General features: G+C 41.6%; 1 protein-coding gene across 2 annotated transcripts in view; it reads left to right on the forward strand.

The window, feature by feature from the left end:
• PDGFRA (platelet derived growth factor receptor alpha) overlaps window positions 1–10,825 on the forward strand; it is a 36,220-nt gene extending 25,395 nt beyond the window's left edge. Inside the window, exons 16-23 of one of the 2 annotated variants that reach the window (XM_031048907.2) lie at window positions 558–724; window positions 1,878–1,966; window positions 2,548–2,670; window positions 3,279–3,390; window positions 5,161–5,260; window positions 5,382–5,487; window positions 6,189–6,424; window positions 7,444–10,825. In XM_031048907.2, coding sequence (XP_030904767.1) covers window positions 558–724; window positions 1,878–1,966; window positions 2,548–2,670; window positions 3,279–3,390; window positions 5,161–5,260; window positions 5,382–5,487; window positions 6,189–6,424; window positions 7,444–7,591 — 1,081 coding nt within the window. In that variant the 3' untranslated portion in view covers window positions 7,592–10,825. Of the gene's footprint in view, window positions 1–557; window positions 725–1,850; window positions 1,967–2,547; window positions 2,671–3,278; window positions 3,391–5,160; window positions 5,261–5,381; window positions 5,488–6,188; window positions 6,425–7,443 lie in introns of both variants that reach the window. The other variant, XM_005149081.4, reaches the window with a different exon arrangement.
• Window positions 10,826–16,303: the final 5,478 nt, after the last annotated feature.

Genomic DNA, 16,303 nt, shown 5'->3' on the forward strand with positions numbered 1-16,303 from the left:
AGGAAGTTTGTCATCATACACTCAGAAATAAAGTAATGTCATAAAATTAGCCATGATTTAGAATGTGAATGGAGATTCCTTCAAAAAATCACTCAGGCAAATAGCTCAACTGACTCAGAAGCTCAGTACAGCCAGGACGATTCACCTGAGCATGGGTTTGCTCAGAAGGACTGGATTAGATGCAAACTGTCTGGGTGAATAAATTACATCTATCATTTGGAATAACTTTAACTAAAGGCCAAGTAATAGTAATACTTGAATTCAGTGGGATTTTCAGATGTTAGACAATATATGCTTGCATACCTGACTCTTTTCAAAGGGGCAGGTTCAAAAACCTTGACTACAGTGATACCTGGTGACATGTACTAATATGTGATAATACACAGTTATGTTACAGTACCCGATCTTCATGTATTGCCTACCAAGAAACCAGGTCTTATATTTCACAGCAATACAACTGTACACTATAAGAGAACTGTTAGATCCACAGGATGCTGAGGCAGAGAAGTCACCTTGACACCCCTCACTGATACACCTTTCTTTTTTTCCAATTTCAGTTATGTGATATTATCATTTGAAAACACTGGAGAATACATGGACATGAAACAGGCTGATACCACTCAGTACGTGCCAATGCTGGAAAGGAAGGAGGGATCTAAATACTCTGATATTCAGAGATCTGTGTATGATAGGCCTGCTTCATATAAGAAGAAATCTATGTCAGGTAATATAGAATTGTCTCTTTTGCATACATAATTAATACAAACAGTTCTTACATACATGCATAGCTTGGTTTTGCTCTCTATGGACATAAACTGTGTTTTGCAAGTGTGCAACCTGTATAAGCTGTAAAATAAAAGCTTATGCTTGTGTTCTTTATGCTCTGGGAATAGAAATGCATGCTCCTGGAGCAAAAAGGATCCTGTCGGGTATTTACTTCTATGCTGAAGTGCTCTGCAACAGTGCTGTAGGCTTTCTTTGGAGGTAGTGATTCTATCAGTCTTGTAGTTTGCAAGATTTTGAGCAATAACAATGAATGACAATAATAGTATTCGTATTGCTCTGTTTCCACTTACATTTCACATTAACTGACACCAAATCTAGAACACTCCCAAATATTTTCCTGGATTATGTAATGAAGATAATGAATTCATCCTATTCCCTGGTCCTGTTCTCAGAAACCAAATATGCTTTGCTTTAAAAATAGGCACTGTCCTTTCTGCCTCTAGGCCTCTGAAGCTGAACCATATCCAGTCCCAGATTTACATCTCAGACTAATGTACTCATATTGTGCCCTAGGACAGTTGGGGCAAATGAATCAATGAATTCTGACTGGTTCTTTTTCTGACATCTTTCATAAAAAAATAAGAACTGTTGTCACAGAATTCCTGACCCTTCCTGCTGGTATTAGATTAATCCCTGTGAATACTTGCTGGGAAACCTAACAGTATTCAGCAAAGTAAACGGATAAGAATGTACATGCATGCACAAAAACCTAATGAAGGCACCACCTCTAAATAAATGTTTTTGTACCACATGCTGAGTGTTGTAAACAAGCTCTATAAAACTTCAGTGAGCCTTTTAACTTTACTATTTCCTGCAGTTCTCTGAGGAAAAAAATACAGACTGGAGAAAACCCAAAACCTATATTTAATTCTGGTTGTTTTTTAAAAATGCGGTATGTGTCAGTGACTGATGCAGACTTTAAAAGTGGTTAGTTATTATGAAAAGACTGGTTTGGTCATTGTATTCTGTTAAAATCATCGGCTTAGAATCATGATAGGTAGGGGGAAATGGGTGCTGCGTTCACACTCTGCAGCACAAATACATTTTCCTCTCTTTTTCAATAGAATCAGAAGTCAAAAACCTTCTTTCAGATGACAGTTCGGAGGGTCTCAGCCTACTGGATTTGCTGAGCTTCACCTACCAGGTTGCACGGGGAATGGAATTCCTGGCTTCTAAAAATGTAAGTAAATAAAAAAATCGAACAAAACTGAAGAAAGTGCAAAAAAGTCTTTGCCTCCAACTGTGGTTTTTAACTTAGCTTCTGAAAACACCACTTACTATAATACTTTTTTTGGGGTTGTAGACGGCTTTTTTACTTGCTTAGCAACTGGCATCACCATAGTTAGAAAAATCAAAGCAGCACCCAATCCTGTTCTCCTGTTGCAGCCATGGCATTCATGGCGTCAGAGTGCCAGAGATGGTGTTGGATCTAGGCAGGGTCTGGGTGGAGGGTCCATGCAGCCACAGACCAGCATGGTCAGAAGTTTAGACATATTATTAGTACATGATGGGTAGAAAGGGAAAGGCTGGCATCATTTTGTCTCCTCTCCATTACAACACATCTGCATGAGCCCTCACTGGTTGTGAGGACTGTTGCCTCCCTGCCTCTGTTAATAGGGCAATACAGGTGCCTGTTCAGTAGCAGGCCTTCTTAAAACTATGCCTAGAAAGTCAACAGGTCTTTTTTCAGGGATCTCTGCAAAGGAAATGGCCCTCATGGAACTAGCACGTCCTTGAACAACTTAATTTCTCTTCATACAGTGTGTGCATCGTGACTTGGCAGCTCGTAATGTCCTCCTGGCTCAAGGAAAAATTGTGAAGATCTGTGACTTTGGGCTGGCTAGAGACATCATGCATGATTCCAACTACGTCTCCAAGGGCAGCGTATGTACTTCTTAACCTCCTAAGCTCTGTTTTAATTGAAATGAGAAGTGTCAGTTTTAAATGCTGTTCGATGTTCTTGCCATTCAGTGCTGGTTACACTAATTGACTCTTGGGATGAACGCTCCTGAGAACAATTTTTCTTCAGTTTGCTAATTCCTGTAACATTCATAACTCCACTTTGAAGCCAAAAAGCACTTGGCCACACTTTGTACTTCACAGGCTGATATTTTAACTGTCAAGTTTTGTGAATGGATAAATTACTAAGGAATTGTCAATATGACATGGAGAGTAATGACACATCAATTAATGATATAGACTAGACCAGCAGTGCCAGCTTTTGTATCATATCTTCAATCAGCTTGGTCATTTGCTAGTGATAAAATGAATAAAGTTACTGCTTAATAGCTTTCTGTGGGGAGCAAATAGTAACATTGCTTATAATCCTGGCACATCTGTGTTATATTGAATTAAAAACAAACACTAACCAGGTTAACACAGCTTTCCTTATTAGAAAGAAGTTAATCCCGGCTACCAAACAACAATTGTATTGGAAGCACTTCTTTAATGACTAATCTGTGCTGTTTGGGGTTCCTTTCTTTTTGCTCCAGACTTTCCTCCCAGTAAAATGGATGGCACCTGAAAGCATTTTTGACAATCTGTACACAACATTAAGTGATGTCTGGTCTTATGGCATTCTGCTGTGGGAAATATTTTCTCTCGGTATGTACTGTGAACACTTTCTTATGTGTAGTGATTAAGCTTTTTCAGTTCAAGCTGTTCTACTTAAACTATTTAAAGTTCTACAGCAAAAATGTATGTGTGAATCAACTGTTAGCTATTCTTCTATATGGGGTTTCAGATCTCAGTGTTGGGTGTGAAGTTAAATTTCTGTACTCTCCCAAAGTTCTCTTTAGATTTTTTTTCTGCAAGATTTTTTTTTTCTTGCTAGAAAACTTGAAACAATTAAAGAAAAGATTTTGTGGAAAAAAAATGGGTGTGCTGGATAGCATGGATTTTCTGGCTGATATGAGAAGGAACATGTTTCCCCCTGGTAAGGGGGTGCCTGGGGCTGCAGCCCAGTCCAGTAGCTGGTTTGAAACAGTCTCTTCGTTTAAGTTTCTTAGTCCCATTACTGAATGAAAACAAATGTCAATCTTCTGGAATACTGATTTCTCATTTCCAGGTCAGCACCGTTCACACAGTTGGTTTATGGCAGTGTAAAGTGGTTATGACAATGTATAGCAGTTACAGACAATGTACAGTTCCCAGCTGGAAAGAGCCAGGGAACAGCCTGGCTCTTTCCTCAGCCTCATTAATTAGCCTCCCAGGCAGGTGGCTCGCCTGCTTCAGTAAGTGTGCATTGCCCAGATTTATTCTCAGCAGAATTAATCTCGCCTGTATGGCATCTACTACTGCCCTACGGCAACCCCAAGCCTAATGTTATTTTCAAGATTAAGTTGTCATATAGCTGCTTCTCAGAAAACAGCAGTTCCACCATTTATGGTATTGATTACTGTAATCTCTGGGCATCATAGCATGATGTAATAACCATTCCCCGGCATCCCTGAGTGGCATGCTATTGCCATCGGATAGCTCTGGAACTAAGGCAGAGCGAAGCCTGTGCTTGACTGCCTCACCATTAAGGAAGGTTCTGAAGCCCAGTTTTAGGTGAAAATTCTGCTTTTGAAAGGGCTGAGGTTTTTGGAGTAATATCATAGTGTGCCTCCGCCACCCAAGAAAGAAAAAATGGAAAGAAAAAACATGCTCAGAAGTATTTCTTAGGAAGGTCAACTTTGACATCTTGCTGCAACACTAACTTCAGCTTGAATGACCCACATCCATAGCAGGTGAGCTTGAGTGCAATGGTCTGTATGATACGGCCCCAAAAGATCACTTAGCTGTATCAGCTCAGTTGCCACATCCAAACTTTCCAACTACCCATCTACCTGACAGGTTAGCTGTTGTTTAAAGTTAGTTGCCAGGTGGAAAGACTTAGGTATGGAGGGACTGGTTCATACTAAGGCTTTGGTCTTACAACTGGGATAAGTAACTTGGGCCATGGCATTCTCAGCTGTCATGGAGGTGCCAAAGGCAGTAAAACCAGATAGAGCAAGTGACTTGCCTAAGGTTGCACAGAAATTCAGTGGCAGAGCAGAGCCATGATCCCATATCTGGCAAATGTGGGTTGATGACCTGATCCAGGTATCATCCAACCCCCGTGCACGGTAAATATATTCTATAAACACTGTAAAGGTATTTTTTTTCTAAGTAGTACCAACTTGAGTCTTTCCTAGCCAACATTTTGCATAAGGGCTTAATGTCCTGAAGACAACAGCTCTGATATGAAGCATTGGCTAGGAAAGATTAATTTTGATGGCATGTCAAATTATAGTGTTAACGTATTTTGACATGAGCAGCAAGAGAGTATTTAGAAACTCTGCATAGACAGTCAAGTATAGAGCAGTATTTTTTCTTCTCTTTAATCTGCAGGTGGCACACCATATCCTGGCATGATGGTCGATTCTACTTTCTACAATAAGATCAAGAGTGGATACCGAATGGCCAAACCTGATCATGCTACTAATGAAGTGTAAGTGTGCACTGGGCTTTTCCACACCTGGCTAGTCTTCAGACAATTTTTGCTTTAGTTTCTGTTTGGTTACTGACTTTCTTTTACCAGTTGGTTAAATTGGTTCCCATCTTATCTGCAGGTATGAGATCATGGTGAAGTGCTGGAACAGTGAACCAGAAAAAAGACCTTCTTTTTACCATTTGAGTGAGATTGTGGAGAGCTTGTTGCCTGGAGAGTACAAAAAGGTTGGCTTTTTGGAACTTTCCCTGTTTTCTATGTGCTGTTTTAGAGGGAATTGCAAGTGTTCGAACCATGAAAGACATGAGCACTGGACTGTCGCATTGTAACCTATGTGAATTACCTGATTTGGACAGGGTCATTGCATGTTTTTGCATGCAAGCTTACTGAGAGAAGCAGTTCTGTAGTATTGAAGTTCTGCAGTATTAACTAGGAAGCAGAACTCTCCATTTCTACTTAAACCCTACCAAGTCAATTTTTCTACTGGAGAATGGGTTTTATGTATTCTCACTGGATTTTCTAGGCAGTGATTCTAGAAAAGCGACTTATTAGCCCATGTGTATAATCTCCCTATGTCCCTCTTTGGACCCTGACACCAGCAGGTTTTCCCCTGTTTCTAATACCTCTGCTTTGCCTGCCCCATCATTCAGTGTTTTATTTTCCTGCCTACCTTCACTCCCTTCCCCCTCCCTCACCCTCTTTCACACCTATTAGTTTGCTTTGTGCTGCTGCACTCACTCCTGCATCATCTAAAACTTATGTGTCACTTCTTCCTTCAAATCATTTGAAGATGCTGGGTTTCTCTATCCAGTGTTGTTGGCTCATAGGGCAGAACAGTTTCTGGGCTAATGAATCACAGCTACCCATCTGAAGACAGACAGCCTCAGTGAACAACATGTAACAAGGGCTTTGAAATGAATGTTTTCAGAGCTATGAGAAGATTCACCTGGACTTCCTGAAGAGTGATCACCCAGCTGTCACACGCATGAGAGGAGAATGTGACAACGCTTACATTGGTGTCACCTACAAGAATGAAGACAAGCTAAAGGACAGGGAGAGTGGATTTGATGAGCAGAGGCTGAGTGCTGACAGTGGTTACATCATCCCTTTGCCTGACATTGACCCTGTTTCTGAAGATGAGCTTGGCAAAAGGAACAGGCACAGGTAGGTGCAGTTTACAGATCATGCAGCTCATAGTCATTGTTTGAGTTCATGTTTGTGTGATTTAACAATTTTCAGCATCTTACTCCATGAATATTTTCCTCAGCTCTGTTGAAACTCCTTGTTGGGAAGGTGCCATGTATATATGGTAGTATGACTGGCAGCAATGTTTTCAATGGGAAAAATGTAATTCCACCTCTTTTGTGACTGCCAGTGAGAGGGGACTGTTGGTAGGGCACTCCTGTGTGTCCTGAGGACTCCATTGTTAGCTTGGCCAAGTTGCAGTGGCTGTGTGGTGGCTCTGTGGGCACATTTTGCAACACAACTTGCCCCTACAGCTCAATGCCTTGGAGTTGCATACGGGATCTCAAGTGATTGATTTGTTCTAGCTAAGACGACTACAAAATATGGAAGAAGTTGTTTTTAATACCAGTCTTCCATGGTATTCTTTTCTTTGACAGCAGGGTATCCAGGACTTTTTACTGCTCCCTTGTCAGTTTGCATGACAGATTGCACTAGAGCACTGCACTGTGTAACCTTACTATTACTTTTTAATCTAGTTCGTTTATTTCAGCACTGAATTCATAGTATACAAATTAACAACCAAGAAACTTCTTTTTGGATATTTTTGCACAATTTTCAAGAAGGGGATGAATAAGTCCCTAAGAAGCACTATCCACATTAAGATTTATTGCCTCTCTCTTATTGTCTGTTATTTTATTTTCACTTGACCTTCCTAGATGTACCAAAGTGACCTATTGTCACAGCAGCATCATCAAGCTATTTTTCTAACAGAAAGTGCATGGAGAAACCTACATGCAACCTGTTTCTTTGAATTCCGAGGTGGTTCATTACTTTTGAAATGCAAGATGTGTCATACCCTAAGAATGGGCTATCAGTCGTCTAAGATTGTGCTGTGTGTTAGAAAGCATGTGGGGAGGTAGCGTTCAGTCCTGCTAGAGACTGTAGTACTTAACCACATTTGCAGCGTATTTTATTTCTGAGGTGTTTGTCTCTTCCAGTTCCCAGACATCTGAAGAAAGTGCCATTGAAACTGGTTCCAGTAGCTCTACCTTCATCAAGAGAGAGGACGAGACCATTGAGGACATTGACATGATGGATGACATTGGGATCGACTCCTCGGACCTGGTGGAGGACAGCTTCCTGTAACCCCACAGACACCTTCCAGCTCTGCACATGAGGAAGATTGCCGTGTCATCTGTAGAATTCTGCTCCACAGAGACAACCACTTTATTGCAATGCCACAGATGTGAAGAGGTGGATTTGTACAGAGAAACTCCTGATGATGGGCAGAGAAATCATCCTGAGTATGAGTGAAAGAAAGAGACATGTTGAAGATGGATTTTTAGTTTTGCTTCTTGCAGTACTTCAGTAGCATCTCAGTGTTGTTTGCCTTTTGAACTGGTAAGAGGATGAAGGAAAAGGCCACAAGCAGACAAGTTTTGTGTTTCAAGGGCATTCATGTGACTTTGATGTATCAAATTTCCACTGCAGCAATACTTCACCATTGTAATTATGTAAATAACTGTCTACTCAAGGATCTTCTGAGGTGCACATTGAACATATGCCATGGATTTTAGAAGAGATCACTCATGAATTTTGTGTACTTCCTCCCTTAATCTTAATGTCAGCTGCTGTTGAACTATCATGTGAACTGAAGAACGTACTAAAACCACTTTTGGACCAGAAAGGTCTAAAACCACAAGGGACTCACTGGTACTACAAAACATGTTACTTTTTACCATTAATGCAAGTAAATGGGAATAATAATAACAATAATAATAATTAAAAACCAGTCTATAATAGGTGTTAGAAACCTAGTAAGTCTTTATTAACTATAGAAAATAGCTGTTTTCAAGATAATACCACTACTGTTTTCAGTAACACTAAATGTATATTTTAAAATTCATTGTCCTTCAGTAAAAACACAGTCTCAAGAAACTTTTTTAAGTACAAGGAAAAAATTTATGACCTGAAAAAGATGGTAACCATTCTGGTTAGCTAAAACTCATTTAACATGGAGAAAAATCTGCTATTTTGTTTTCTATCATGAGCTCAGTGGCTTTTCTAATCAGCTACAATACAAGCAGTTATTGTCCTCTGATTAAATGAGGTTCTAAACGTTTAAATATTAAAAAAAAAAAAGAAAAAGTTATGCCAGATTTCCAAGATGCTGGAGAATGGAAGATTATGATAAACCAGCAGCAACATCCCACTATTATAATTTTATTTCATGGGTACTCAAAAGAAATCTTATCCTGGGGTTAGCTGTGAAGAATTGGTTTGATCTTTGAACTGTTCAAAGAACAAAGACATCTCTCCCAGTCTAGAACTCAAGTTTAAATAAGCAGAAATAATTCTGCAGCAAACATTCTTGTCTTAGTTTTCAGGTTTAAACAAAAATAGAAAACTTTATTACCTTTGCCAACTGTAACTGCAAATTGTAATTGCTTCCAAGAGTGTTTGTTTTTTTTTGGAAGAAAGAGCATCAAATGAAGGTGCTGTCAGCCTACAATACTTGTTTTTGTGACACCACTTATATGAACAAAGTATTACAGTTACTGCTACCACTGTACAATGTGTTATTGTGATATGATGCTTTGGAAGACTTACATGTGAAAAATGGTACATCACTGCGAAGGGCCCCATCCTTTCTGGTGCTCAGCTTTCAAACTTAACCTTAATTCATTGTGATGAGTGTCTCGCAGGATGTGCTCAGCCTCTGGCTCAACACAACCAGTGCAGTGCAAACTCATCCCTGCGTTGCAGTATTTTTCCTAGGAAGTGTAAAAGATGGACCAGCAGCTACTGACAGAACACGTTGCCACATTTAAGTACAGTTTAACTTGAAATGGCCCTTAGGAAAGCTACACAACTCCCCTTGGCTTCATCTGTGGACAGCTGTGGATCAGAAGAAAGCAAATATAATATTGTTAGTGTTACAGGCAAATAATTCTGGGTCTGGGTCTCAAAATGTCACCTGGCTGAGGCCACATACAAGCATACAACTGATATCAAAACAAGACCTGAAGCAAGGTACTTGCATTTTCAACCCTGATAAAAATGACAATCAGAAGGAACCATGAGTAATGGTGCATCCACTATTTCTTGCAGTCAACAAATCAAGACCTGAAATACAAGACCTGAAATACCTGGGAGCTATGCTTTAGCCAAACACATCATTGAACTCTGTACGGGGACAACTGTGAAGCATAAAGACTCTTGGTACAGCCAGATGAGACAATGCAAAGTCTCCCTCCATCTATAAACTATGAATTGAGAGAACACAAATTGTCTATTTGATATCCCAGATATCTGAATGGCCACTTGAGATCACACATGCCTTAATTTGCATATGTAGTCATTACAATTAAATGTTCAAATTAGGCAAGCAATTTCACCTGCATTTTTTGCACATGGCCGAGGGTTCTTCAGGGGTTTTAAAATCAGCCGCAACATGTTTTATTATACTAGTTACTGGAATCTAAGGACATTTTCATGTAGTATCCCCTTCCCCTCACTGGTTTCGTTCTGTATCTCCTAGTGCATCTCCAGTGGGGCTAGACCCAAGCGGTGGAAGTGAATCAGCTGGCTCACTTTCTGATACATGGTAATGTTGATTTTCCATCCTGTCATGGGTATTGTATAGATGAACTGCATCTGTGCCAGGGTCTAGCCAAACCCATCTCACTGCAGGCTTGGAATCAGATAAGATGGCCTGGAAACTGGAATAAGAAGCAGAGGAAGAGAGGGGATTTACTAGAGAGGGAGAGTTGTAAAAGGATGATTTGTTTAGTTTTACACTATTATCAGTATTACAGACTTTTTGTTTTATGGCTTAATTTTTGAGAAGCCACTGGAAGAGATATTCCCAAACCTTTCATTACAGTAATTGTATAATGACAATCAGTGTTTGTTAGCCTATGAAACACAGCTTTTGATTTGGAATGGCCAACCAATACCTTAAAGTGTGGTCTGCAACTTGTACAAAATGGTCCTAATACATGATGAAGGACGTGAGATATGGTGATGTTATACATCAATATGTATATAAGTATTTTTATATAGACTTTTAGAATACTGCCAAAACATTTATGACAGCTATATCACTGCCTTTGTTTATATTTTTTTTTACTGTGATATATTCCACAGGCACGTTAACTGTTGCACTTTGAATGTCCAAAAGTTATATTTTAGAATAATAAAAAAGGAAGTATTTCCAAAATGGTGGCTGTTGTGAAATATTTGAAAAAGGGTAAACTGGCCTGAGTGATGGTAGGCACAAAATGTATTTCAAAAATGCCCCTGTTGATATTTTGTCTTTGAAAAAAGTCCTGTAAATTAAGATCTCTATATTTCAATAAATGATATATAATTTAAGGATATGTGAGGGGTCTATACTCACTTATTGAGAGATGGTTATAGAGAATCAGTCTTGCCCGACTGATTTTGGTTAATTGAGCACTCTGCAAAGCCATCGGGATACAATGACAAATGGGTCCCCGAGTCCTTCTGGTGGTCGTAGCAGAGAAGTGCCTTCAGCAAATAACCTGCACAGCGAGTGACATCTGTGGGGAGCTATGCTGTCCCCCAGACTATGCAGATGCAGTGCTCCAGCCAAGCTCCTGCTGCCCGGAGCAGCGCATGTGCCTCTGCATGAAATGAACCCCTTCCTGATGTTGGCACTATGCGTGCTGGGGAAACAGATGCCTGCTGGTCTGCACACACGGAGGAAAGGGGTGACATGGGATGCGAACGGATATGTTGTGCCTCATGTCTGCAATGTACATTCTCTGCTGTTTCTATCATCACTGTGCAGCAAATGGCTTTATGCAAGGATTGCTTTTAACAAGGTACTGTAAGTGACTTGTGTCAGGCTTAGCCCAAAGCTTTTGATGATTAGAGGTTTGAAATGGCCATGATTTCTCTGCCTCTGGTTGAGGGCCTTTTTAAGCCTACACTGAACTCACCTTCTTTATGAATCAAACCAGATTTTTGTCCCATGGTTCTGTGCTTCACATTAATTAATTTTACACAGTGGATGTAACTGAATGTGGAATTGAGAAGAATTGCAAGATTTCAACCTGAAAATGGATTTAAACTTTTAGTTGCCATTCCTGCAGCAGAGTCTGTCCTGGTTTGCCATTGGGAGCCAGGAAAGGCTGGCTGTAGGAAAACCTTGTGAACACACAGTTTAGCAACCTCCTGTCCATGGAGAGGTCACTTGTCAAAACATGCTTGGAGATGAACTCTCCATCTAACATCTCCCTCTCTGTCACCACTTCCTTTCAAAGCAAACCTTCTCCTCGCTCCAAACAGCATGCAGCAGTCTGGGCCTTTGCCTTAGATAAGAGTTGGAGCAGCTTCCCTCTCCCCTGTGTCCTTGCCAAAGAGGAATCTTTATCCTACAACACTGAATGAACACACAACACTTCCTGCCACCCCAGGGGTTCGGGAAAGAGCCGTGGCAGCACCTGGGTCCTTACGTCTGTCCTGCTTGGCTGTGCACCTGCTCTTCTGGTGGCTCAGCAGCTGTGTGAGGACTGATGAACTCCTGATTCCTGATGTGCATGGTAATGGGTGGTGGCACCACAATCTCCCTCTGTGCAAGAGCCTTCAGCCGGGTACAGAACTCAGAATCTACAGAAGCTACATTCTCTTCTTCCCCTTTGCAGAGCAGGAATGCAATCTTACGAGTATGGGGTATGGCTGTGTGCCTGTGAGCACGTGTTCATGCTGGGGATCATGGGTGGTGAGTGTCCCACCCTCCTGCTGAAGTAGATCCATTTTGGGCAAAAGCATTACCCTTCTTTCTACTGGTAACCACAGCATGGGTGTCCAGTGGGAGTCATGCTCATTGTCTTGCTCCCTGTCTCAAGGCCTCTGCAAGTATTTGGCTGGACATGTACCCAGGGAGTGCACTGGCACATGACAGAGGCAGTCTGGCCAGGACAGAGGAGCTGTGCCTGGAGCAGCAGAGAGGGGAAGGCGCCTAGCCAGGAAAGGGAAGGGAAAAGTAGGGAACATATTTCCACATGGGCCTTATGAAGGAGGCTTTGGTTTATGCAGGTAACCAGACTTTTGCCTAAGTGTCTGGATTACTATAAGTGGTTCAAAAGGGCAGCAACAGGTTTATCAGGTACCCTGAGAAGCTCCTGGTGGCTCTGGAAATCTTAGGAGCAGTGCCCTTGCAACTGTTTCAGCAACACGGCTGTGTCCCATCATCTTATCCCCATCATGAGAGGTTGTGTGGTACACAGCTCTGTGCAGGCGCAATCCCTGGGAAAGTTCAGAGGAAAGCTAAGGAAAGCTTTTTGTATGCTCAAAACCAAGGAGGGAAAGTCACGTCATGGACCTGAGCTGGCCCATGAAGCTGGCACCTGCAGCAGAGTCTGTACCCTGTGGGGATCCCACCACCAATGCCTGAAACAAGGTGAAGGGCTGGGATCAGTACTTGTTCACCTGACCTCATCTCTGTCCTGAGCCCCTTGGCACAACCAGTTTACACGAGACTGAAACACAGCCGGCAGCAGAGGAGGCATCAGCCGCTTCCTCTGTCAACATTGACCTTCAGTGCCTTTCAAAGCAAAAACTCATCTAACTTTCAACCCCACTTCATCCCCATCCATATAACTGGAGGTAAGGATGTGGGACACTTTAAAAAATGTCAGTGTTTCCTTACATTTGTAAATAGCTCTACTGATATAGAGCCAAACTTTTCAGAGTTGGCCACAAGATGGAAGCATCAGACAAAAATCTGTTAAATAGTTCTTTTCCTCATATTTTTTCTGCTTTTGTTTCCACAGCAGCACAGATGCGATGCGACTGCAGAGGCAGAGCAGCTGGATCCTTTACAGCAATAGAAAGTAAGGAATACATATGATGTCCATCAGATCCAAATGTTTTGTTTGGAAGAACTTTGAACCTGTTATGATAGCCATAGTTTTCCATGGGATGAGACCTGTGGTAGACACTCCTTTTTAAGAATATGTACTGAGGTCTACTCTTACCAAAGGAAAAACTCAAATAGCATCATGGAAATCAGTGAAATTGCCTGGGATTTTTCGAGGCTGCCATTATCCCTTTTGTATTACAGCATACAGCCCAAATTCTGCAAAGCTGGAAACTTCATTGGCAAATACCATGCTATCCCTGATGGCTCTGAAGGACACTGCCTTTTGCCTCAGAAAACTTACCTCTAGTGAAGAAAGGGAGTGATTTAGAATAAAGCATGATTTAAAATATGGCGAGCAGTGAGACCTTGGATGTCCCAGACTCAGCTGCGACTGCATGCATTTCCTCTTCATTCATTTGTTACTTTAATGTTGTGCTGATGTTAGATGAGGAGCCAGAATCATCCCTGAGCTGAGGGCCCGATTTATGTGTTTTCATGGTATTAAAAAAAATAAAGGGTTAGGACCGATCTAATATATTTAGCCAGATGCCCAAACTCTAACCCCTAGATGGCATGCAGGTTTGAGGGTTAGTTTGAATTGTAAACTATCCCAAATCCTGCAAAAATCTGATGTATCAGACATTGCTGTATCTGCACTGCCCTTAGCATTGCTGTGCTTTGCCACCAGGAGCATCATCTGCTTTATCATTTCTATATGAAAGTGATACAAGCTTCATAAGAAGGGGCATGTGATTTATTAGACCAGCTGATACAGCTGAAAGAAAACAAAAAGAGAAGTAGCTTGCATCAGTGCTTGAGGTAGGGTTTGGGTATCTAAAAACTGGGCTGTGTTTTCCAGTCCTACTAATTGTCTTCATAAAAGACATCTCTGCATATTACTTCTGTGTGGCTGAGACAACAGCCATTGTGTTGCCAACAGTAGGATGTGCCAGCTGATGCCTGAGTCTTAGAAATGTGGATTTAAAGGCAGGTCTAAGGTTTGTAATTGGAGCCACTTTGTCAAGGATAAACCAAGCATGTGTACAGTACAGAGTGGTGGCTCCCACCTGCAAGTGTATTTGGGTGTATCTGTGTTTATACCAAGCTCATTTGTGATCTCATTCATTGACTGCTTTCAGAGGTAGAGTTTTGTTTTGCTCACAATCTATTTGACATGCAAAATGATAGGTGCTTTGGTAGGTAAAAATGCTGCTATGTTAATGTGGGAACAATGTCAATGCTTTAAAGCCAATCTTCAATTATAAAAAAAATCAAGTCTAGTGTCATTTAAGCTGGCATACTGTATGACACAGACCAGAGGGTTTTCCCAGATTAGTTCCCATTTGAACTGGAGCTTGGCATCTAGAAAAAAAGCAGTCTTTTCTCATCTCTGTGAATCCTTGTGTAAATATCAGGTTTTGCAGCTGCTTACATGTGAGACAAGTGTTATTAGTTCAACACTCTGGGCATGCACCAAACCAAGACTTATATTTCCACACTGTTTGCTTAGAGGAGCTCAGGAACCCATTAGCCATCATTTCTAGTCTGGTCGGGTGGATGGGCAGGGGAGTGGGATTTCATCAGCATATTTCAATAGCTTGCAGTATAGTTTCTGGTAGCCACCTTTGGCGGTTTTAGTTATGAGCGTACAATACTCTGATGCTCTGTGTATGAAATGAGAGTTCCTCTGGCTGGGAGTTAGTGCACATGGACTGGCCTGATGGAGGGAAGATGCCTGTAGCCAAAAAAATTATATAACGTTTTTACCCAGCAAGAAAATGTGTGTGAATTTAGTTAAATGTGTTTTCCTTCTCTGTCCCAAGACCTTCTCATACTTTTCCAAGCAGAGCAAGGAGGGGTGTCACTGTGAACCCCTAAGGTTTTGGTCAGAGCTGCCTGCACTTCACTTTTGTGTGTACAAAAGCAGGAATGGATAGAGGACTCTCTATACCAACATCAGCTATGACATAACATAGCAACAAGGAGGTTTGGGCCGCTGCCTTTGGCTGCAAGCACAGGAGACTGTCCATGCTCTGGGCTGGTCAGGAGAAGCTCTCCCTGGCTGTAAGGCTTGGCATGAGTAGTGAGACAATGCTGAGGCATGGCTTATTCTGCTTTTTCTCTGCTTTCTTGCTAAGACTGTGTGATTTGTTCAAAGGTGTATTTGTCTGGGATCTTTTTCCTTTCATCCATCCTTTCCAGCTTCCCCTCCCTGGAGAAGCAGGCTGGGAGCTCTGTTGCATCCCTGCCCCACTTCAGACTCGGACAATATCAGCTCCTGCCAAAGGCCAGGGTCAAATGGGTCCAGCGCACTCCAAGCCACTCCCAAGAATCTGCCATAGTGAATGCGTTCCTGCAACTCCTCCCTGGATCCTCAGCTGTTCCTCTGGCAGTGAGAAGCCCTCAGAAATAAATACCGTGAAAAACGTTGAAAATGTTCAAGAGAAACTGCATTTTGAGAGAAAATGCATTTGAAAATGTCAGCATTCTGTAAAAGAAGGAAAAAAAATGGTGCGAATATATGTTGCTTTACTGTCAAAAACTGAGCAGCACAAACCTGTCCTGAGCTGCCAAAAATTAAAAACTTTATTTTTTGCTTGAATATATTGGTATTCAAATTTTCTCATGAAAATGCCATGTTTGCTATGGGGAACATAGAAATCAAGCTTTGGGTTTTTTTTCCTCCATTGAAATCCAGTTTTACCTCCTCCCTCCTGAAAAGGTCCCCCCTTCCCGTACTGTATGTTATGCCAGCTTGTGCTGAGACCGCAACTGTGCCGCTACAAGGACCTTTCATAGGAACAGCTGTTAGAGGTGGCCTTACAAATCTAGGGAAGCTTTTGTCAGGATTTCTTATCCTGGCAGCTTCCAAAAGAACATGCTAGCAGAGGGTTAGTGCGTGAGAGCTGCTCAGGCTGCAGGCAGTGCACTGTTGTTGCCTTCCTGGGGATGAAAGATGCATGGTG

Source organism: Melopsittacus undulatus, chromosome 7 (genome assembly GCF_012275295.1).
Source record: "Melopsittacus undulatus isolate bMelUnd1 chromosome 7, bMelUnd1.mat.Z, whole genome shotgun sequence".
Taxonomy (NCBI): Eukaryota; Metazoa; Chordata; class Aves; order Psittaciformes; family Psittaculidae; genus Melopsittacus; species Melopsittacus undulatus.